General features: G+C 38.2%; 1 protein-coding gene across 7 annotated transcripts in view; it reads right to left on the reverse strand.

Annotated features, from left to right (window-relative positions):
• Nucleotides 1-25,247, reverse strand: part of mef2aa (myocyte enhancer factor 2aa) — a 223,804-nt gene that overhangs the window by 44,370 nt on the left and 154,187 nt on the right. For 3 of the 7 annotated variants that reach the window (XM_061925033.2, XM_061925032.2, XM_072911836.1), the window contains exons 4-5: nucleotides 2,459-2,590; nucleotides 2,255-2,389 (exon numbers count right to left, since the gene is read on the reverse strand). In XM_061925033.2, coding sequence (XP_061781017.1) covers nucleotides 2,255-2,389; nucleotides 2,459-2,590 — 267 coding nt within the window. The remainder of the gene's footprint in view (nucleotides 1-2,254; nucleotides 2,390-2,458; nucleotides 2,591-25,247) is intronic. The other 4 variants (XM_061925034.2, XM_072911837.1, XM_061925035.2 and 1 more) reach the window with 2 other exon arrangements.

Here is a 25,247-nt window from a genome sequence, read left to right on the forward strand (position 1 = left end):
ATATATATATATATATATATATATATATATATATATAAAATACATTAACAATATATTTTTTTACATAAGCTGCAAAAAAATTTTTTAAATTTTACTTTAAAAACTGGCAGATCAGTCACCAGAATTTTACAGTAAAAGCAGTGTTTTTTTTTTACAGCATATAAAAAAAATTCATAAATGGAATGGAATGGAAAAACAATACCACTGTTTTTAGCGGTAAAATTCAAGCAACAGAGCTGCCAGTTTGTTTGTTTTTTACCATAAAATCTTGTTGTTTTAATGTTTTAGTGTCTTACTGTATATGGGGAAAAAAACAGTACCAAAGTTGATTTTACGGTAAAAAAAAAAACTCAGTCGGTGGAATTTAATCATAAAATCTAATTTGACAGTCTACAATTTGATTGATAATTTGTTTTGAAATCATAACTCAATCAGATATTTAAGTACAGTATTTATCTTTATTTTAACAAAATCTATTTTTAGAATACATGATGATATAATATTTTGATTTTGATAATATTGCATTTTAAAAGATATGCAATTGCATGCAGTATATGATTTTTAGAGATGTCCGATCATATCGGCCTGCCGATATTATCGGCCGACAAATGCGTTAAAATGTAATATCGGAAATTATCGGTATCGGTTTTTTTTATTATCGGTATCGTTTTTAAAAAAAAAAATTTATTAAATCAGCATAAAAAACACAAGATACACTTACAATTAGTGCACCAACCCAAAAAACCTCCTTCCCCCATTTACACTCATTCACACAAAAGGGTTGTTTCTTTCTGTTATTAATATTCTGGTTCCTACATTATATATCAATATATATCAATACAGTCTGCAAGGGATACAGTCCGTAAGCACACATGATTGTGCGTGCTGCTGGTCCACTAATAGTACTAACCTTTAACAGTTAATTTTACTCATTTTCATTAATTACTAGTTTCTATGTAACTGTTTTTATATTGTTTTACTTTCTTTTTTATTCAAGAAAATGTTTTTAATTTATTTTATTTTATTAATTAAAAAAAAAAAGTACCTTATCTTCACCATACCTGGTTGTCCAAATTAGGCATAATAATGTGTTAATTCCACGACTGTATATATCGGTTGATATAGGTATCGGTTGATATCGGTATCGGTAATTAAAGAGTTGGACAATAACGGAATATCGGATATCGGCAAAAAGCCATTATCGGACATCCCTAATGATTTTTAATGTCAAAAGGGAAAGAACAAATATATTTAGTGAGAAAAGATTAAGCATTTTATTAACGCATATTATTTACAGGCTTTCGCGGGCCACATAAAATAATGTGGCGGACCAGATTTGGGCCCCGGGCCTTGAGTTTGACACCTGTGATTTGGATGATGCCCAATATTGAATTTCTTCAAAACTGCCGATAAGATTACAGATATGAATATTTTCATCGCTTGTGTCATTCTCAGCTTAGAGTTACCAATTCAACAAATACAAATTAGCCCGGTTTGGTTTTGACTGTACAAACATAACACGGACAGATCTTCAGTGCTGCTGCAGCACAAACAAAACACTTGAGAAGGAAAAAAACCAAAACCAAAAACATGCATCCAAGTGATCACTCTGGCATTGCAGCGGTCAGCACAACAGGCGCACATTTCGTCTTGTCAAGCATCTGTGTACATTTGTGCAGCGCGGCGAGAAGATGCATGGCAACAGCCACATTGACCTCGTGCTGACTGTGCAAAGCGTGAATGAAAACAACACGTGTCAGTGATTAAAAAAACAACTAATAAAGTTTCATCGCAGCCTTCATCCAGTGAGGTCAGTCTGTGTGTTAACGGTGACTTGGTTAATGGCGAAGTGACGCTCTTCACGTCAGGAACAGAGAGAACAAGGCACGCATGATAAGATCACGCAGGGTTTAATTTGCATTGTAGTCCGTTATGGTGCAATAATGCTCCGCCCCGTTTATGAAATGAGGTGTGAAAACACACCGCTCTCACTGTGCGTTTTTTAAATTTTTTTTTACTCCATTTGAATATTCTCTGTTTAGAAAAAGGTGATCTTATCAAGGTGTTTGTAACATCACTTGCAAAAACGAATCATCAATCCAGAAGAGGAGGTATTATTCACAAAGAAAGCACATTTCTGAAAGAGTTTTGTGGGAGGTTAACGAAAAGAGGAAAAAAAATCCTTTGTGGCACACAAAGCCAAGCATTAAAAAAAAAAAAAAAAAAAAAAAAAAACAGCATCTACAGTACTTACGATTTTATGATTTCTCATCATATTATCAAACTCCTCATTAATTTTTTTATACTTTTCTTCAGTGTGAGGAGTGAGGACATATGAGGCATCGGGGTCCGGGCTATCACAACCTCTGTGTTCTTTCTTGTTTAGCGCCTGCAGTGAACATCGACATAAAGACAACCATCAACACAAAACAGCAGGGGACAAAAAGGAAGTACTTACACCGCAGCGCTTGTACATTAAATCACTCTCTTCGCTTAGTTTGCCGAAATGGTCATCCATGAGGGGGCTGTGCCCGAAACAGTCTTCGGGTTCGGGGCTAGCACAGTCAATATGGCCTTTGTTTCTTAATTTCTGAAATGAAATTGCACAGTTGACAATAAACAGAGTAGAAGAGGCGTCTCTCCGGCTTGCAGAACGCTGAAACAAAAAGTCATGCATGGAATTTGGATACGACACAGGCTGGTTTTGTTAAAGAAAAATAGTAATGAATCAAAATCAATGTTGTTTGGAATTGTTGACCTATTACTTCACATCAAAAATGGGCATAAAACAAACAAAAAGAACATGAAAAAAATAACAGAACTCATAATCGATGGACGGATCTGAAGTAGATATTTAGGCGTTGAAAGTAAAATTAAATTAAAAAAATTAAAAATGTACGACTTACTTTTAACACTTTTATGGTTGGGAAAAATAATAATGAATCAATATCAATGTCGTTATGAATTATTGACTTTTTAAGGCTACAATTACTTCACATCAAATATTCCACTTGAAATATTTTAGGGGGAAATATTGCATATTGTGTTTGCCCCCCCAAAAAATGTTACTGACAAAAATGGCATAAAACAAACAGAAAAACATACAAAAAAATAACTTATATTTGAAGGGTAGATCTGAAGTTCAAAATCTAGGACTCATTTTTAACACTTTTATGTGGGGAAAAAAAATAATAATTAATCAAAATCAATGTTGTTATGAATTATTGACATATTGATGGCCATTGATGACATTAAATATTCAGCTTGGAAATATTTTGGGGGGAAATATTGCATATTTTGGATGTTTGTCATGAAACCACGTTTTCAATGAAAAAAGGGCATAATACAAACAAAAAAAAAACATTATAAAAATAATTATAAAAACTAGGATAGGTTGAAATTGATCTAGATTAAGGCATTGAAAGTAAAAAAATGTTTAATAAAATATTGTATAAGTTATTTTTAACACCTTTTACTGGTGGGAAAATACCGTATTTTTCGGAGTATAAGTCGCACCGGAGTATAAGTCGCACCTGCCGAAAATGCATAATAAAGAAGGAAAAAAACATATATAAGTCGCACTGGAGCCTGGCCAAACTATGAAAAAAACTGCGACTTATAGTCCGAAAAATACGGTAATAATGAATCAAAATCAATGTTGTTATGAATTATTGACATTTTTAAGGATCCAATTAATGTATTAATTTAATTAATTAATTAATCAAAGGATAGAGCTGAAGTTGATTTAGACATTTAGGCGTTGATTCTAAAAAAAAACGGACAACTGTTTCATTAAGATTATAGTTTTATTTACATATATTTTATGGTAAACACTTGAGTTCAAATGGATTTCTGAAAAAACAGGATAGATGTTTTATTAAGATTATATTATATAATATTACATTTTATAAATATATATATATATATATTTTTTTTTAATTTTATTTTATTTATAGTAAATACCTAAGTTCAAGTGGATTTCTAAAAAAAACAAGAAAGCTGTTTCATTAAGATTATATTATATAATATAACATTTTATTAATATATATTTTACGGTAAATAAATGAGTTGAAATGGATTTCTAAAAAACAACTCAACTTCTTAAGAGTGTTTAAAATCTAAACATAGGTGTTTTTTTGTTTTTTTTTAACATTTGTTTATTGAATTTTTGACATATACAGTCCAGAAATACAATCAGACACATGGCAAGTGTTCTTTTTTTCCCCTCAAACATGCAACCCACAAAATGATATATAAAATAAAAAATAATAAAATAGAAATACATCAATACAAATAATAAACCTAAAAAGAAAGAAATTAGTACAGGCAAATATTGACATGAAGCCACGGACAACTGCATCCCTGAGTGTCCCCAACACAGTGCAGCGATACACAAAAGCAAACAAAAGGCTCATCAATTATCTACCTTTCAACCACTTTTCAGTTGGGGTTAAACTTGAAATGAGTCTCTTTTACATATTTTAAGTAACCACCCCATACTTTTTGAAACTTCATAGAACAATCATTGGATGTAACATACAGTGCAGGCCAAAAGTTTGGACACACCTTCTCATTTCAATGTGTTTTCTTTATTTTCATGACTACCGTATTTTTCGGAGTATAAGTTGCACCGGAGTATAAGTCGCACCGGAGTATAAGTCGCACCTGCCGTAAATGCATAATAAAGAAGGAAAAAAACATATATAAGTCGCACTGGAGCCTGGCCAAACTATGAAAAAAACTGCGACTTATATAAAAATACGGTATTTTCCTCGTAGATTGTCACTGAAGGCATCACAACTATGACACCTGTGAAGTGAAAACCATTTCAGGTGACTCAGCTCATCGAGACAATGCCAAGAGTGTGCGAAAAAGTAATCAGAGCAAAGGGTGGCTATTTTGAAGAAACTAGAATACAAAACATGTTTTCAGTTATTTCACCTTTTTCTGTTAAGTACAACTTTTCATGACTATTTACAATGTAGATTGTCACTGAAGGCATCAAAACTATGAATGAACACATGTGGAGTTATGTACTTAACAAAAAAAGATGAAATAACAGAAAACGTGTTTTATAGTCTAGTTTCTTCAAAATAGCCACCCTTTGCTCTGACTACTGCTTTGCACACTCTTGGCATTCTCTCGATGAGCTTCAAGCACACCTGTGAAGTGAAAACCATTTCAGGTGACGACCTCTTGAAGCTCATGGAGAGAATGCCAAGAGTGTGCAAAGCAGTAATCAGAGCAAAGGGTGGCTATTTTGAAGAAACTACAATATAAAACATGTTTTCAGTTATTTCACCTTTTTTTTTGTTAAGTACATAACTCCCCGTGTGTTCATTCATAGTTTTGATGCCTTCAGTGACAATCTACAATGTAAATAGTCATGAAAATAAAGAAAATTGAAGGAGAAGGTGTGTCCAAACATTTGGCCTGTACTGTATGCGTTATTTGGGCCTAATCATTCTGGACTGTATGTGATGATGTCATAGCGACACATTTTAGTTTTTGCTTAGATCTGGACTTGAAAAAGTTTGTCGAACCCGGACGACAGTTAGTCTTCTACCTTTGCGGCAAAATGATCTTCCTTTTTCTCTGCCCTCTGTGTTTCCTTCTTCTTTCTTCTGCAACTATGGTTTTGCATGTTATTATATTTCAGTCGTCATAAGCAACCACCGTCTACTTAAGGCCACACTCGCAAGTTTTTAAACCAGCATGGCTGCCGTAGAGGGGATCCTATCAAGGTTAATCCATGCAAGGAATAAAGCAGATAATCGAATGCTGTTAAAGATTATTCCGGCGTGAAATTGTGCATTTCCAAAGCGAGCGGGCATCGGGAGCTCTGCATTGCAGCGTCCCGAAGAGCCCGCTCTCGTGAGAGTGAAACAAAGTCGTGAAAGAAATCAAGTCAAAGCTGCGTGCCGCTCACTGCTCCTCATTACCGCTCTGAATAGCGGTGTTAACAAGGCTCGCTGACAGCGCGTGACAGCTTGTGATATGGAGGCAGTGTACATCAAAACATGATTTATGGTGGGCGCTCAAGGATCCTCTATCAGGCGGCTGCAGGCCCACAGCGGCAGCCCGCTCCTGTCTGCGGGGCTGCTGAGGAGGCCTCGCGTCTACAGGAAGGTCACTGACTCCTGAGCTTGTCGGGGTTACAGCCAGACCGACCTACACGCACTAATGAGACCTCACCCTCGCCTTCTTGTCTTTGTCGCCCGGCAAAATGAAATGATACCAGCGTGTGTGTGTGTGTAGGTGTGTGTGTGTGTGTGTGTGTGTGTGTGTGTGTGTGTGTGTGTGTGTGTGAGAGAGAGAGAGAGCGAGACGCACACAGGCAGAGAGGAGTAAGTGTTGTTTTGGGTGAGAGGGTGCAGCGTCGGTGTGAGGATGCGAGTAGGAGGGGGCGTCTATGTCTGCGGAAATGTGACAGAACGGCTCATCGGTGCAGACGGGGCGGCTAAAACCCAAACGGCCAAAAACCTCACTTTTGGAAGCGTTTCCGAAAAAAAAAAAAAAAAAAGTGCATCTGTGGCTTTAGCAGATTCCTGAAAACGATTGAAAACAGATTGCGCGGGGACCTCTTGCGGCGCCGCATTCGACTTGAGTGGCAACAGAAAGTGAATGCAGTTAAACCAGCAGGTTGATATCACGAGAAGAATGAAAATAACAAATCGCTTTGATTGGAATAAATACAAACGAGACAAAAAATGTGCAAAAATGAATTAGTGAAGTGAATTATATTTATAAAGCGCTTTTCTCTAGTGACTCGAAGCGCTTTTACATAGTGAAACCCAATACCTAAGTTACATTTACACCAGTGTGGGTGGCACTGGGAGCAGGTGGGTAAAGTGTCTTGCCCAAGGACATAACGGCAGTGACTAGGATGGCGGAAGTGGGGATCGAACCTGGAACCCTGAAGTTGCTGGCACGGCCACTCTACCAACCGAGCTATACCGCCCAAAAGAATCAACGCAGTGCTGCTGTTAGCTAATGCGCGACCTTGTGTGGTTTTTAAAGTGTTTTTAGCCTTTCTACAACAATGTCTCGAGTTTTGCTGGCTCAATGCTACCCTGAGACTGGGGAGGTCGTGAGTTCAAACCCCGGCTGAGTCATACCAAAGACTCCAAAAAATGGGACCCATTGCCTCCCTGCTTTGCACTCAGCATCAAGGGTTGGAATTGGGGGTTGAATCACCAAAATGATTCCCGAGCGCGGCGAACGCTGCTGCTCACTGCTCCCCTCACCTCCCAGGGGGTGAACATGGGGATGGGTCAAATGCAGAGGACACATTTCACCACACCTGGTGTGTGTGACAATCGTTGGGACTTTAACTTTAACTATGTGAGTCGAAAGAAAGCAATGGACAAGCGATGTGTGGTACAGGAAGCATCCACAGCGTTGTCGACATTGCCCCCACCCCTCCCCATCCCCTACACTGCACGCAAAGAAGATTACCGTACAAGGTACAGTGGATTTTTTTTTAAATTCCTAATCATTGCAGCAACCTGGCTTTTAAAGTTAAGGAGTTTTGTGGTTTCGAACTGTGAGTGCAGCACAGGGCTAGTGACAGTGTGTGTGTGTCGGCAGGGCGGCTGAAAGTGAGGACAGTTTAGCTCGTTGTTTTTGTTTTCTCTTTGTTACTAAATACAACGTTGGTCCATCTCCCCTCTGTTATATTTGTTTACTACGCAGTACTGTATTTTGCTCTATATTGTGTTCAAAGTGTGCAAACTTTTACTAAAATATGGGCTTTTGTAAAGGCTGGAACACATTATTCATTTTTACATCGTTTTTTTTTTTATGGAGTAATTGGCTTCAATAAACATACTCTTCTATTCACGAACCCTGTTCATAAACAATTAACTTTGCAAATTCAGTTTAGCCTATATAGGTGATATTTTTCCACTCTTCTTTGCAGAATCTCTACAAACCTGTTATGCTGCAAGGGCATCATTTGTGCAAAGTTCCACTTCAGGTCAGCCTATACACTTCCAAGTAGTTTTAGCGAGAGATGATGTCGAATTCGGTACTTTTTTGGCAACGGCCAAATCCCGCCAATTCTACCAGGCCCTGATTCACGAAAATCCAAAGGTGCCATGTTTCAGTACCTGAGTAGCACGTGACGTCACACGCGGTTGCCGACTCAAGCACGTCGCACTTTGGCACTTGGTAATCACTCCAGCAGCACTGAGAGCGGATTCGGCCAAACTACCTCAAGGTAATGTTGCAAATTGACACAAAAAAACGCTCCAACGATAGCAAAGTAAGGCTCCACTTTTCCAAAAAATGTGCTAGCTTGATGCTAATATACATTGGCTTTGCTGTTGATATGCTACTGATTAGCAATTTTACATGGCGATTTCAACAACCCAATTTGTTGATAAAAAAAAAACCAACAACTAAGATGGACTTTAAAATCTAACAGCCGGTGTCTAGTAAGTACAATACTTACAGCATTAACACTTTTAGGGCGCAACAAAAAAATAAATAAAAATCACACCAAAATCCTAAAACTATCGCCATCTAACGTCTTGGACTTGCAACTGTGATTGCAACTTGATGTCATACTTGAAATATATAACAACTGGACAGCAGTTATTGTAATCAGCTCATTTATAAAGGTTGCAGTAAAAAATATGAATTTATAATCAAAACCAATAAATATTTATTAACACAAACTAGTACCAAAAATCGGTACCGATGAGTACCGGTATCGATTCCCAGGTAGCAGGAACTGGTACCGTATTGTTTCAAATGTGAACAGTACTCATTCCGAGGTTTGTCCCTGGGCACTGGCTTATTCTTTAAATGACAATATTATTTTTGTTGATAGTGGGTGTGTACTTAAAATTATACAACTCCCTTTGTAACGTATATTTATCTTTACTTCAAAAAGATGGCCAGTTTCAAAGAAAAAAAGTGACCAAATGTAATATTAGTAGTTCAATAGTGAGTATTACAAGTTGCCTTCCTTGTGAATGCAACTCCTGAGTGTTTGTGGCGCTTGGGTGCCATGCGTGGTGACATGTGGCGTCCATAGGAATTAACTGTGAAATAATTTTCCAGTTTTGCAAGCGATTCCTAGGAATCGTAGCACAGAGTTTTAGTTCTTGCTGAGAACTGGTTTCCGATTCTCACCCCGAACTGCAATTTCAGTGCATAATTCACAATGAAAGTTGAATAAGCACGTACAGTGGAACCTCGATTCACGAACTCCTCTGTTTACCAACTTTCGATTTACGAGCTTTTTGATCGAGCCAAACATGCCTCTGTGTGCCAATGATGTCTCTGAACCGCTTCATTCATTCATTTTGGGTCCGGCTGGCCATTTGTGGCCCGCAGCTCGAGTTTTGTTGGCCCTCAACAAGTTGGAAAAAAAACTGTAAAAACATAAGAAAAATTAACAAAAAGACGTAATGTAATGGAAAAAAAACGAACATTTTTGACAAAAATGTGAAAAGTCTAGGTATGCGTGGGATGTTTTGATATTTAAAAACATTTTGCCAACAGACATACATCAAGACTTAGTGCCAGCTTTCTGTTATAAGTGACACATTGTCATATTATTTATTTCAGTGTTTTGTCATTACGTTACATCTTTTGGCGCTTTTTTCCTACAGGTTTACTGTTTTTTTTCCCAACAAGATGTTGCTGGGCAACAAAACCCAAGCTGCTGTCCGCAAATGACACCCAGGCCGCACTTTGGACACCCTTGAAATCACTAATAATATTACGCTTTGTCACTTAGAACACAAAGCTGATACTAAATTGTGTCTTTAAACATGCATACTGTATGAAATGTTGGTTTTTAGCATTTTTTTTTTTTTTTTTACAAAATAAAAAAATATGAAAAGGGCTACCGCATACTTTTACTTTTTGTTATGCCGCCCTTGGTGGAAAAAGTTTGAACACCATTTTGTGCTTGCTCATATTGAAGACATTGACGAAACAGGCATTGTAACACAGCAAGTCTTGAACTGTGATGATAACGGACTTTTCTGAAAAAAAGCGGACTGACTTTATATCACAGTGGAGGAGAAGACCACTTCCTGTTCAGCGTAGCACACACACATGGCCCCCGACCCCAGCCGCCTGCCCTTTCCCTCTCTGTCTGCTCATTTCTCTCTTTCTCTCCTCTCATCAGGTGCTCCTTTGTCGATGTTAATGATTTTACTTTTTTTTAATGTTTATTATTGTAGTAATATGCTTGTTAAAGTTAAATTTCTGTGATTTCTAATTGTTTGTGAGGGCACCAAAGGTACTTATGTGTGCGCATACAGAGGACAGTCCAGCTTGTCGTGGTTTTGGCTTGTTAATAGACACTAAATTGATCCATCACCCCCTTGTTATGTTTGTTTGATATACAGTCCTATATAGCACTTTATATGGTATTCAGAGTAGAGATGTCCGATAATATCGGACTGCCGATATTATCGGCCGACAAATGCTTTAAAATGTAATATCGGAAATTGTCGATATCGGTTTCAAAATTATCGGTATCGGTTTCAAAAAGTAAAATGCATGACTTTTTAAAACGCCGCTGTGTACACGGACGTAGGGAGAAATACAGAACCTTAAAGGCACTGCATTTGCGTGCCGGCCCAGTCACATAATATCTACGGCTTTTCACAATGCAAGGCATACTTGGTCAACAGCCATACAGGTCACTCTGAGGGTGGCCGTATAAACAACTTTAAAATTGTTACAAATATGCGCCACACTTTGAATCCACACCAAACAAGAATGACAAACACATTTCGGGAGAATATCCGCACTGTAACACAACATAAACACAACAGAACAAATACCCAGAACCCCTTGCAGCACTAACTCTTCCGGGACGCTACAATATACACCCCCCGCTACCACCCCCCTCCAACCCCAACCCCGCCCACCTCAACCTCCTCATGCTCTCTCAGGGAGAGCATGTCCCAAATTCCAAGCTGCTGTTTTGAGGCACGTTAAAAAAAAATAATGCACTTTGTGACTTCAATAATAAATATGGCAGTGCCATGTTGGCAAATTTTTCCATAACTTGAGTTGATTTATTTTGGAAAACCTAGTTCAATCAATCAATCAATCAATGTTTATTTATATAGCCCTAAATCACAAGTGTCTCAAAGGGCTGCACAAGCCACAATGACATCCTCGGTACAGAGCCCACATAAGGGCAAGGAAAAACTCACCCCAGTGGGACGTCGATGTGAATGACTATGAGAAACCTTGGAGAGGACCGCATATGTGGGTAACCCCCCCGCCCCCTCTAGGGGAGACCGAATGCAATGGATGTCGAGTGGGTCTGACATAATATTGTGAGAGTCCAGTCCATAGTGGATCCAACATAATAGTAAGAGTCCAGTTGTTACATTGTTTAATGCATCCAGCGGGGCATCACAACAAAATTAGGCATAATAATGTGTTAATTTCACGACTGTATATATCGGTATCGGTTGATATCGGAATCGGTAATTAAGAGTTGGACAATATTGGAATATCGGATATCGGCAAAAAAGCCATTATCGGACATCTCTAGTTCAGAGTGTACAAACCTTCACTAAAATAGGGACTTTTATCTAGGCTGGAACCCATTATTCATATTTACATTGTTACTTACGGAGGAATTTGCTTCACTATATGAACTTTTTGATTTACGAACCCTGTTTGAGAACAAATTAAGTTTGTAAATCAAGGTTCCACTGTATGTTTGGACTTATTTCTGTAAGTTTTGTGGCAACATTTACAAAAGTCTAAGGTCCCTGCACCTTTTCGTCAAGACCCAGTTCCAATTAAAGAAAGGTCAAACTTTTACCAGGGGGTATGATATTCTTACGGTGAAAAGATGAGGTCTTTTTCTACATCTTTCCATACTTTTGAAAAATGTCAAGCCATCACACTGGGATGCTCCTGATGCCACCGAACTTCCAACCCTACCAGTGAGTGAAGAAGTGTGGGAATGAGAGACAACTCCTCTGGATAATGACTGGGCCGCACTGAGCCAAAGAAGCGTTGAGGCCGCTGTGGTACAAAGCAGTGACATTCCTCTCGTTCTAAGAAAACGCCTTGCGCCTTCTCCATTTCCTGTTTACCGAACATATATGCTCTTTATAGTCCTTTCAAGCATGTGTTTTATGGGCTTCAGCAATGCACTTTCTTCATCCGTGAGCCAAGAGTCTGATATGAACCTGCACATTTCAAGTCCATGCTACTCATTATGGGGACTATCTCGGCCCGCGTCGGTCGAGCTCGTCTTTCACAACGATTCGGCCCAGGCTGCTCCACACCCCCGCCCAGTGGGCCGGAGCCTCTTAGGGCGGGGTTGATGGCGGAGTGAGAGAGCAGGATACAAGATAAAAGGGCAGCCAGTCGTGCACTGACATTCAATATGAGTCAGTGCAATAGCACAAAGTAAAAAATGACCGTTAAAAACTACAGCAGCAAGCAATTGTTAAATAGCAAACAGTAAAACACAGTAAAATCAGAAATAGTCTATCAAAGTAGTAAATGCAGTGGATTCCTGCAAACCGAGAAACAGTAGATAGATAGATAAGGCTAATCTTTCCTGTGATAAAATGGCAACCAAGGTAATCAAAAAGGTCAACCAACGAACGAGATTTCTCTATAGAATCTCCTATCTGGTCAACAAAAGCACCATGAGGATTCTAGCGGGAACTCTCGTTCAACCCTTTTTCGATTACGCATGCACCTCTTGGTACCCTAGCACCTCCAAAACCCTCAAATCTAAACTCCAAACATCCCAGAACAAGCTAGTCAGATTACTTCTAGACCTCCACCCCAGATCCCACCTCACTCCTACCCACTTCTCCAAAGTGGGCTGGCTCAGGGTGGAGGACAGAGTAAAACAACTTGCACTGAGCCTAGTCTATAAAATCCGCTACACCTCCCTGATACCGAAGTACATGTCAAACTACTTCCTTAACGTAAATGACCGCCATAACCACAACACCAGGGGGAGCTCCACTAACCACGTTAAACCCAGATTCCGATCTAACAAAGGTCTTAACTCATTCTCTTTCTATGCCACATCAATGTGGAATGCGCTCCCAACAGGTATAAAAGAAAGGGCATCTCTATCCTCCTTCAAAACCGCAATAAAAGTACACCTCCAGGAAACTTCAACCCTAAACTAACACCCTCCCGGATTGTTAATAATCAAATGTAAACAATCAAATGTAGATACTTTTCTTATGCCTTCTGATCTCTCTCTCTCTCTCTCTGTCCACTACTTGCTGTACATATCCTACCAAGTCAGACCTACACTGTTTCAATATCCATTTCTCTGTTCTCAATTGTTGATGACTGATGATAACAACCAAACCTAACCCCCCCCCCAACACCCCCAATTGTAAATAATGTAAATCATTCAATGTATACACCCTGATGATTATCTTGTGTGATGACTGTATTATGATGATAGTATATATATGATAGTATATATCTGTATCATGAATCAATTTAAGTGGACCCCGACAGACTTAAACAAGTTGAAAAACTTATTCGGGTGTTACCATTTAGTGGTTAATTGTACGGAATATGTACTTCACTGTGCAACCTACTAATAAAAGTCTCATTTAATCAATCAATCAATAAGGGTGTCAAAATATTTTGTTTTTAATTAGTCACGATTCTTATTTTTAATGATTCCTAATCGATAAAAAAAAAAAAAAAAAAGATCAATCAATTGAAATTATTATTATTATTATTTTCAATCTGTCCTGTCCAGCCACTCAGGTAAATCATATTGTTGACGTTGATGCCCATGTCTGCTGTACAGATTGACTTTAGAAAAGAGAAGCGTTGGATACTTCTCTTGTTGCCTTATTTGTATTTGACTTTATTAAATGTCCGGGTCGCATTTTATTCAAAAAACCAAGTATCTTTTAAGTAATATTAAAATTGATCAGATCTGTATATTTTAATGAGGAATGTAGTTCATAGTACAACTTTTGAATCGAAAATCGATTCAGAATCAAATCGTTACCCCCAAGAATTGAATCAAATCGAATTGTGTGGTGCCCAAAGATTCACAGCCTTAGTAGATAACCTAAATCAGTGTTTTTCAACCTTTTTTGAGCCAAGGCACATTTTTTGCTTTGAAAAAATGCGAAGGCACACCACCAGCAGAAATCATTGAAAAACAAAACTCAGTTGACAGTAAAAAGTCGTTGTCGCAATTGTTGGATATGACTTTAAAGCATAACCAAGCATATATCACTATAGCTCTTGTCTCAAAGTAGGTGTACTGTCACCACCTGTCACATCACGCCGTGACTTATTTTGAGTTTTTTGCTGTTTTCCTGTGTGTAGTGTTTTAGTTCTTGTCTTGCGCTCCTAATTTGGTGACTTTTTCTCTTTTTTTGGTATTTTCCTGTAGCAGTTTCATGTCTTCCTTTGAGCAATATTTCCCGCATCTACTTTGTTTTAGCAATCAAAAAAATGTCAGTTGTTTTTATCCTTCTTTGTGGGGACATTGTGGATTGTCATGTCATGTTCGGATGTACATTGTGGAAGCCGTCTTTGCTCCACAGTAAGTCTTTGCTGTCGTCCAGCATTCTGTTTTTGTTTACTTTGAAGCCAGTTGAGTTATAGTTTCGTTCTGCAAAGCCTTCCCTAAGCTTCAATGCCTTTTCTTAGGGGCACTCACCTTTTGTTTATTTTTGGTTTAAGCATTAGACTTCTTTTTACCTTCACACTGCCTTCCGCTGTTTCCGCCATCTACAAAGCAATTAGCTACCGGCTGCCACCTACTGATATGGAAGAGTATTACACGGTTACTCTGCCGATCTCTAGACAGCACCTACACTCAACAACAACACATCATTTGCAGACTATAATTACTGGTTTGCAAAAAATATTTTTAACCCAAATAGGTGAAACTAGATAATCTCCCACAGCACACCAGACTGTATCTCACGGCACAGTGGTTGAAAAACACTGACCTAAATGACTATGGTTAAAATACGTAGAAAACACATGACTTTACTGTGAAAATAATGCAATTTGTACAATGCATTTGCAAATACTGTAATGTCAAAAGCATGCAAATACTCTAAAATGTACGGTTTTATTCTGTCTAAATTAAAGATTTTGCAGATTGGACATTTACATTTACAGCATACCTTAATTGTTTTAGGGGTTTGTGTTAAAGCATTAGCCTGGTTAACTTTTGGCTAACAACATGTTTTCTCGTATTTTTGTGGCAAGTGGTTTTAGACATTGAAAGGTTATGTCTATGCGTTTCATTGTAAACTGCATCGAAATGAACCACGCTGTGTGTCTAAGTGTGTTGGTACTGGATGCAAGGAGCTATTTAACAGATACGGAACATCCAAGGCTCACTTGAAGGAACATGTTGCGAAAGGCCATGTTGTGAGTTGGCCAATGAAAGGTTGTACAAATACTTTCAAGTTAAAATCCTCATGTACCGCTCACATGTCTGGAAAACACAGGGGTTTTGAAGATACTAGATGCGGTGGAACAACGGTTAGAGCTCGTGCCTCACGGTCAGAAGGTCCTGAGTACGACTCTAGAGCTTGGAGTATTTCTGTGTGGAGTTTGCATGTTCTCCCCGTGACTGCGTGGGTTCGCTCCCACCTCCAAAGACATGCACCTGGGGGTAGGCTGATTGGCAACACAAAAATTAACCCTAATTTGCTTCATGGTTAAATCCTGGCAAACACAGCTGCCATTAGTTCACCATAAATTCATCAAAACTATGAATGAACGCATGTGGAGTTATGTACTTAACAAAAAAAGGTGAAATAACTGAAAACATGTTTTTTATATTCTAGTTTCTTCAAAATAGCCACCCTTTGCTCTGACTACTTTTTCGCACACTCTTGGCATTCTCTCAATGAGCTTCAAGAGGTAGTCACCTGAAATGGTTTCCACTTCACATGTGTGCTTCAAGCTCATTGAGAGAATGCTAAGAGTGTGCAAAGCAGTAATCAGAGCAAAGGGTGGCTATTTTGAAGAAACTAGAATGTCAAACATGTTTTCAGTTATTTCACCTTTTTTTGTTAAGTACATAACTCCACATGTGTTCATTCATAGTTGTGATGCCTTCAGTGACAATCGTGAAAATAAAGGAAACGCCTTGAATGAGGAGAAGGTGTGTCCAAACTTTTGGCCTGTACTGTACATCGTGACAGTATTTTTGACGGTGAATTCCTGGCAACCACAGCTTTACCGTAAATTATGCAGATTTTTTTACAGTGTATATTATCTCTAAAGTGGCTATTTTGAAGAGGGTAATTCAAGGTGGTGCGTGTGCAAGACAGCTGGTGTGCGTTGCGGTTAATCAGTGAAACCGCTCCAGTCATCTCTGAGGCATGCATGGAAGCAACTGAAGGCCAGGGAAGGATAGAAGGAGAGCGTGTATGTAAATCTTTTGCCCAATGACTTGGCTTGTTTTGGATGTCCCGCAGAGGCCGCCTACAGTTCCCAGTAAATGGATGGCTAATCCAGCACATGGCCTAACAGGTGTCTGTGCTCCGAACACCTGCCAGGACCCGGCACCCCACACTGCCCAATCAAAGTCAGCTGTGCCAAAGAAGGCACACCATGCAGCACCCTGATGCCATCTGACCTCAAAACCAACCTGGATCTTACAGTTTGTACATGCATATGCAGAACACAACCACCAAATCAATTGTTTGTCTCCAATTTTTTGGGAATTAACCATTGGAAATCATTAAAAAAATGAATGAATCCAACTGTCATACAGACAATATTTTACGTAAAAGTTTCTATACATTTATGTTCAAAGGCTACATACACCCCAGTTGTTTTTGATAGATTGCTAGTCAATTTACGAGCAACATTTGTATACTCATACTCACAACTGCAGTTAGGGCAATTTACAGTCTCAAATTAACCTGTTTATGTTCTTGGACTGTGAGAGGAAACACTGTTACCGGGTAGAAAGTCATGAAACGTAAAATATTTGTATGCAACATCTTCATTTATCTATATCAGGGGTGTCAAATTCCTTTTCATCAAGGGCCACATCGCAGTTATGGCTGCCCTCAGAGAATGATATTCCCCTCATAATATTATTGCACAACAATAAATATTTTTTACGTACGCCGTAAAAAAAAAATCTGTAGACCCAGCAGCTCAGTCGGCAGAATCTTATCGTGGATTCGATAGTTTTTTCTTTACAGGATATTACTGTCAATGGCAAAAGGCTACCGTGTTTTTTTACGGTAAAATTCCAGCGACAGAAGAGCCAGTGTTAACCATGAACTCTATGGTGGTTGTTTTTACGACGTATTATTTTAAATATAAAAAAAATGGTACCACTGGTTTTCTTATGATAAAATTCTGGCCACTGACATCCTTTTTTTTTGTTTTTAACCGTAAAATCTATAACCATTTTTACAATGTATAATATTTAATGGATAACTTGCTCTGAAATAAGTCAATCAGATATTTATTTTCCTTTTTACCAAAAAAAAGTAGAGATGTCCGATAATATCAGCCTGCCGATATTATCGGCCGATAAATGCGTTAAAATGTAATATCGGAAATTATCGGTATCGTTTTTTTTATTATCGGTATCGGTTTTTTATTTTTATTCTTTTATTAAATCAACATAAAAAACACAAGATACACTTACAATTAGTGCACCAACCCAAAAAACCTCCCTCCCCCATTTACACTCATTCACACTCATTCACACAAAAGGGTTGTTTCTTTCTGTTATTAATATTCTGGTTCCTACATTATATATCAATATATGTCAACACAGTCTGCAAGGGATACAGTCCGTAAGCACACATGATTGTGCGTGCTGCTGGTCCACTAATAGTACTAACATTTAAGAGTTAATTTTACTAATTTTCATTAATTACTAGTTCCAATGTAACTGTTTTTATATTGTTTTACTTTCTTTTTTATTCAAGAAAATGTTTTTAATTTATTTATCTTATTTTATTGTATTACTTTTTTTTAAAGGACCTTATCTTCACCATACCTGGTTGTCCAAATTAGGCATAATAATGTGTTGATTCCACGACTGTATATATTGGTTGATATCGGTATCAGTTGATATCGGTATCGGTAATTAAAGAGTTGGAGAATATCAGAATATCGGATATCGGCAAAAAGCCATTATCGGACATCCCTAAAAAAAGTTTAATGTATGATAATATATTTGTTATTAGGAAACATGAAACTAATGGTTCATTATAAACTACTTTCCAACCTAAATTCATACAAATGTAACTAACATTACATTATTAACATTAACAACATTATTATTACAGATTCATACATAAATCAAGCAGATATTTAAGTATTGCATTTTAAATTTTAAGAAAGAACATGTTTAATGTATAGTAATATAGTGTTTGTTCCATTATTAGATATTATTGAATAAAAATATATGCAATTGGATGCAATAAATGTATTTTTTTCTGTCAAAACGGACAGAATACATTTAGTAAGAAAATATAAAGTACTTTATTCATGCATATTATTTACAGGCGTTGGCGGCCCATATAAAATGATGTGGCGGGCCACATCTGGCCCCCGGGCTTTGAGTTTGACACCCTATATCTGATTTTTTTTTTTTTTTTTTTTTTTTTTTTAATATTAATGAAATGCGTTGACTTTGACGGCCCTAATTTTAACTCATTAGTAGTTATAATTCAGGGGTCTGCAACCCGCGGTGCTGCTTTTTCATGCATCCACTCTTGCTCCCTTTAGCTTCGAAACCAAATGTCAATAAATAATGGCTTTTTAATTGTAATTTATTTGATTTACTTAGTATAATTTAGTGTAACAGTCGTTTTGGATCTTGTAATATAAAAATAAAACCTATATTACTATTTTGTCGATCGAAATGCACATCTCACCCCCTATCCGTCATCTTTTTGCTGTCAAGCAATTGTATTGTTTTTAGCGGTCAATGGACAGATCAAAAAGATAAACATTTCAGATGAAAATCTAACATTTAATGGGTCATGGACAGATTCATTCGCTTTCACTGTGGAGGAGCTTGATTCACTTGTGTGCTAAATATGTGCAGAGAAAATAGCAAACGACAAACAATCAAATGTTGAAAGACGTTTCCAGAACAAACACAGAGCTTTCGCTGAAAAATACCCAGCTGGAGATGACCGAAACTGAAAGCTGATCAGAGCAAAAAGTACTTGGTTTTCTGTCTGGTGCTTGATTTCATAAATGCTATAGCATACGTGTCATGAAACTATGAGTGGTGTTATCGTTATTTTAGGGATCAAACAGAGTTTGTGGCTCGAGGTGGGTTTTATTTAGCGAGAAATGGGCTCAAATGGCTCTTTGTATGCTGAAGGTTGCAGACCCCTGTTATAACTGAACTTCTGGAATAAGATACATTTACTGAGATGCGGCTGTTGTTCAAAACTCTTAATTTTAACTTTAAAAACAAGTTAGCTGGTGTAAAATACACAACAGAACACAATCTGTTTTGCACAATAGTTATTGTGCAGAAATATGGGGAAATAACTACAAAAGTACACTTCATTCATTAACCATGTTACAAAAAAGATCAGTTAGAATGATACATAATGTTGGATATAGAGAACATTCAAAACCTTTATTAATTGAATCAAAAATACTGAAATTCTACCACATAGTGAATTTGCAAACAGCTAAAATTATGCACAGAGCAAACTACAATTTGCTATCCAAGAATGTACAAGAATTATCCTCAACAAAAAAGGAGAAATATAATCTTGGAGAATAATGTAATTGAAAACATTTGTACGCACGTACAACACTTATGACCTTCAGTATATCAGTATGTGGAATTAAATTATGGATTGGATTAATCAAATAAATCAAATAATGTACTAGGGTTGTACCGTATACCGGTATTAGTTCAGTACCGCGATACTAATGAATCATATTCGGTACTATACCGCCTCTGAAAAGTACTGTTCCTCCAATGACACAATATGTTACTGCATACGTCAGCAGACTAATTAGGAGCCTTTGTTTGTTTACTTACTATTAAAAGACAAGTTGTCTAGTAAGTTCACTATTTTATTTAAGGACAAACTTGCAATAAGAATATGTTTAATGTACCCTAAGATTGTTTGTTAAAATAAAGCCAATAATGCAATTTTTTTTAGAAAAGTATCGAAAAGAACCGGAAAGTATCAAAATAATTTTGGTACCGGTACCAAAATATTGGTATCGGGACAACACTACGTACTAATACAATCCACTTCAAGAAACTCTTCAGACTTAAAGTGCTTACAACGTAGAAAGAAAAACCAAAGATAAACCTTCTGAATGTCGAGAAAATTAATGGATGGATGAAATACAATCTTATTTATTTCACCATATGAAATATAACTTACTTCACTAATTACTATTTAATTGTTTTTCATGTTATTAGTTATGGAGTGTATTGTGAATAAATTGAGAACAGGAAGTGAACAAACGTTTTAGCAACTGCTATGTAAAGGAAAAGTGGTAGGATTAAATAAGCTCTGCTTCTTCCTACTCCTTTTCGAACATGTTGAATAGAGAAACTGGAAAGTGTGATGTATCATGTTGTATGCATGCATGCATGTTCCAAATAAACACAAATTCAACTCAACTCAACAATCCTCCAAATGTGGAAGCGTCCACTGTGGTTCCTCGTAACAAAACGACTGTGAATATGTCCGACCGAGCTTTGAATTTTGTGCCATACCAAGTGAAGAAGGCTTGGTTTTGGTAAATGATCTTTCTGTGGCCGCTTTTGATTTCATTTACTTTCTTAAGTTAAGGTTGAGTGTTGCTTGAGGGAGGCCACGCAGAGAATGAAAGAGGGGAAGTTGCGTAATCAATTCACAAGGCCACGGGACGCTCAGAAAGATGACTGGAACCGAGAGCAACTGTCTTGATAGGAAATTGTTGCAGCCGATAAAAAGAGCCAAGGGTCGGGATGTGTCTGCTTTCTTGTGTCACACTGCTAACGTAAATGTTTTTCCAACGTAAACTGCCTGACAGAAAACAACAACATATGGGAAGCACTCAAACAATAATTCAGTCCTCTCAGGTATACAACTATAACATACAGAATGTATACTGTACATAAAAGGCATATCATTTAGAGGTTTTTAATTATACCCATGAAATGACACTGCCTTTATATTCCAGCTCCAGGCAAACAGTATTCAAGAATGAAAATAACATTGCAAAAAGCACCGTGCGCTTGAGAGCCACTTAACCTGAAACGGGTCCAGGCTATTTACTTGGAAGACCTCTTCCCTGAGACGCTCACCCTCTCTCGTGACAAGAGAGCTTTTTCTCGGTGTAACTAATTCATGTACTGTACATCACTGCCACTGAGTTGAAGGCGGTGGGAAGAAGGTAAAGATAGTCGTCGGAGGGGAAAAAAGGGAGATGTAGGCCTGAGGAGGCGACTTTTGTACGGCCTCTCAATTTGAGCATACAAAAACTGGCAAGATTATGCCAACCGATCATGATTGTGTCGTGCACAAGTAGTAAATATACTGGGAGTGTCACAATAAGGAGTTAATAATACTTATTATTACCATAACGCTGTATACTTTAAATTAATGCATTAATTTTTTTCCCTTTTCTTTATAATCCAAGTATTCATTTCATTTATGTCTTGTTACATTTGAAATGATAGTAATGGTGACAATAGAGTTCATTTATATTTTGCTGAAGATACATTAATTACCGTTCAGCCTGGTTGCCTGCAGAACACATTGTCATGGCAACCGGATGTTGCTCAATCAATATGATCGCCGTCTTTCTAGTGTTGTAACAATACCAATATTTTGGTACCGGTACAAATTTTTTTCTGATACTTTTCGGTACTTTTCTAAATAAAGGGGACCACATAAAAATGTCATTATTGGCTTTACTTTAACAACAAATCTTAGGGTACATTAAACATATGTTTGTTATTGCAGTTAAGCCCTTAAATAAAATAGTGAACATACAAGACAACTTGTATTTTAGTAGTAAGTAAACACACAAAGGCTCCTAATTACCGTATTTTCCGCACTATAAGGCGCACCGGATTATAAGGTGCACCTTCAATGAATGGCCTATTTTAAAACTTTGTTCATATATAAGGCGCACCGCATTATAAGGCGCATAGAATAGACGCTACGGTAGAGGCTGGAGTTGCAAGACCTGTTGTGGCTCAATATTAGTCCATATATAAGGCGCACCGGATTATAAAGCGCACTGTCAGCTTTTGAGAAAATTGGAGGTTTTTAGGTGCGCCTTGTAGTGTGGAAAATACGGTAGTCTGCTGACGTATGCAGTAACATAGTGTGTCATTTATCATTCTATTATTTTGTCTACATTATTAAGAACAAGTGGTAGAAAATTAATTATTAACCTACTTGTTCATTTACTGTTAATATCTGCTTACTTTCTCTTTTAACATGTTCTGTCTACACTTCTGTTAAAATGTAATAATCACTTATTCTTCTGTTGTTTGATACTTTACATTAGTTTTGGATGATACCACAAATTTGGATATCAATCTGATACCAAGTAGTTACAGGATCATACATTGGTCATATTCAAAGTCCTCATGTGTCCAGGGACATATTTCCTGAGTTTATAAACATAATATACATTTTTAAAAAACGAAAGAAGATGTGATGCCAAAAAATATCGACGTAATCATAGTATCGACTAGGTACGTGCCTGTACTCGATATCATTACAGTGGATGATAGGTGTAGATCCACCCATGGCGTTTGTTTACATTTTGATACTGGTGAGCTACGGTGTGTAGTGAAGCATGTTTAACTATTCCTCGTCCTGCAGGGATGATACTTGTAAGAAACTTACTTTATTTGTCGTCATGGAGGTGAGGATTAGTGATTTAGAAGTAGCTAAAACACTGCCGACGGCGGATGGATGTTAGCCGCTAGCTAGCTAGCCATGTCTTAAACCACCTCTTCCTGAAGGCGTTTCAGTGTTATAACTTCACCTTTATTGTTAGTTTTTAAGCCAAAATGCATCCGTTCTCCCTTTTCTGTCTACACACTGTGTCTGCTTGTAAGTACTCCGTGATTGTGTGCTACCGAACATTCTCCTCTGCTCGTAAAACCAGCAATGTCACGATGTGACGACGACGCGGGCGCGGGGGAGGTGAGGAACTGACACGTTTCAGAGGCGATATAGTACCGAAAATGATTCATTAGTATCGCGGTACTTTACTAATACCGGTATACCGTACAACCCTACGTCTTTCATATTGGGGCGGCATGGCGTAGTGGTTAGAGCAACCGTGCCAGAAACCTGAGGGTTGCAGGTTCGCTCCCCGCCTCTTACCATCCAAAATTCGCTGCCGTTGTGTCCTTGGGCGGGACACTTCACCCTTTGCCCCCGGTGCCACTCACACCGGTGAATTGAATGATGAATGGTAGGTGGTGGTCGGAGGGGCCGTTGGCGCAAATTGCAGCCACGCTTCCGTCAGTCTACCCCAGGGCAGCTGTGGCTATGAAAGTAGCTTACCACCACCAGGTGTGAATGATTGATGGGTTCTACATGTATAGCGACTTTGGGTACTTAGAAAAGCGCTATATAAATCCCAGTTATTATATGAAAAATAACCAGAAAGCGAAAAACTCCACCAAGTTATCTGATGTGGCCTTTTGTTTACACAACAATGTTGTCTTGAGCCTCTGTGTTGCTATGCAGAACACACGCTTTTCCCACTTTGGCGAGGTTCCGCGCTCTACTAAGTGTCTTTCTACTTACTAGTTTGGAGCATCCACGTACGTACAGTGCATAAAAGCAGTCATGCAACAGCCTCACGCCACAGCCTCTCACCCTGCGGTGCTATGAATTGGCCTCTTGTGCCCGCCGCTACGATACGCAAAGGTAGCATGCTAATCCTCATGACATCACTATTGTCCAGGCTGTTCCGTTTAACGCGCTTATCAAAGGGCTTCTTTGAACGTGAAGGACCTCGGAAATCAGCAGCTCAGAGATTGTTGACGGCAAGACTTATCTGCCAAGGAACATTCCCGGCTCTTACATAACACCTTAACAGACGCTCACTATAACCATGTTCCAGTTGTGCGTTGTTGTCTTTTAGGAGAATACAACAAACACTTTTGGGTTGTTGGTCTGTGTAACGGCCAAACTTGACGCTCAAGTATTACACAACAAAAACATGACTTCCCAAACATATCCGGTTTAATCTAGAGATCCAAAGACATGACGGAGTGGACTGATAGCAGGATACGAGGCTGGAGTCACATCCTTCCTTTGGCTCGCACTATTGTTTGGGTCGCTAGTGTAAAGGAAGAGCAGTGGGAGGGGGCATGTTCTCAACTCCGTTTTATATCATTTTTAAGAGACTTTATCCAATGGTCAATTAAGCACCCCCTAAGTATGATAGGGTATAAGTGTTCAAAACACAGCAATTTGGCTCTTGACCTGAAAAGTTTGGGAAATCCTGATTTAAAGGACAAAAAATAAATGTTCTATACCTTTGAAACTAATACTGCTGTTTGCCTGTCAATCACAGTGACAGCTGAAACTTTAAGTACCGTATTTTCCGGACCGTAGGGCGCACCGGATTATAAGGCGCACTGCCGATGAGCGGGTCTATTCAGGTCTATTTTCATACAAAAAGCGCACCGGATTATAGGGCGCATTAAAGGAGTCATAATATGTATGTTTTTTCTAAATTGAAAACACTTCCTTGTGGTCTACATAACATGTAATTGTGGTTCTTTGGTCAAAAGGTTGCATAGATTATGTTTTACAGACAATCTTCAAGGCGCTTTCTGACAGTCGTTTTGTGGACGGTCTTATTTACGTGGCTCACCTTCGGCAGCGTCTTTTCTCCGTCATCTTTGTTGTACCGGTGTAGTGTGCAAGGACGGGAGTGGAAGATGTGTCGAAGGATGGAGCTAACTGTTTTAATGACATTCAGACTTCACTTAAATCAACAACAGAGCAGCATCTCCTCATCCGTGGCTCACTAGTGCAACAACAACGCGGGAAATGTGTCCCGTGAAAAAACGTCCGACCAGAACTCTCTAATAACTAAAGTTCCGTGGGTGAATTATGTAAACTCACTAAGCTGGTAGTTTTTAGCGCTTCCATGGCGAGATATAAGTTACAACTTTAAGCTACTTTATATTAGAAATGGCAACAGCGGAGGGTGAATGTCCCATAACAAGAATATAGTGAAAAAGAAGAAGCTTATCGACGACAGCATCGGCACGGACTACAATG

The sequence above is a fragment of the Nerophis lumbriciformis genome, linkage group LG29, assembly GCF_033978685.3.
Source record: "Nerophis lumbriciformis linkage group LG29, RoL_Nlum_v2.1, whole genome shotgun sequence".
Taxonomy (NCBI): Eukaryota; Metazoa; Chordata; class Actinopteri; order Syngnathiformes; family Syngnathidae; genus Nerophis; species Nerophis lumbriciformis.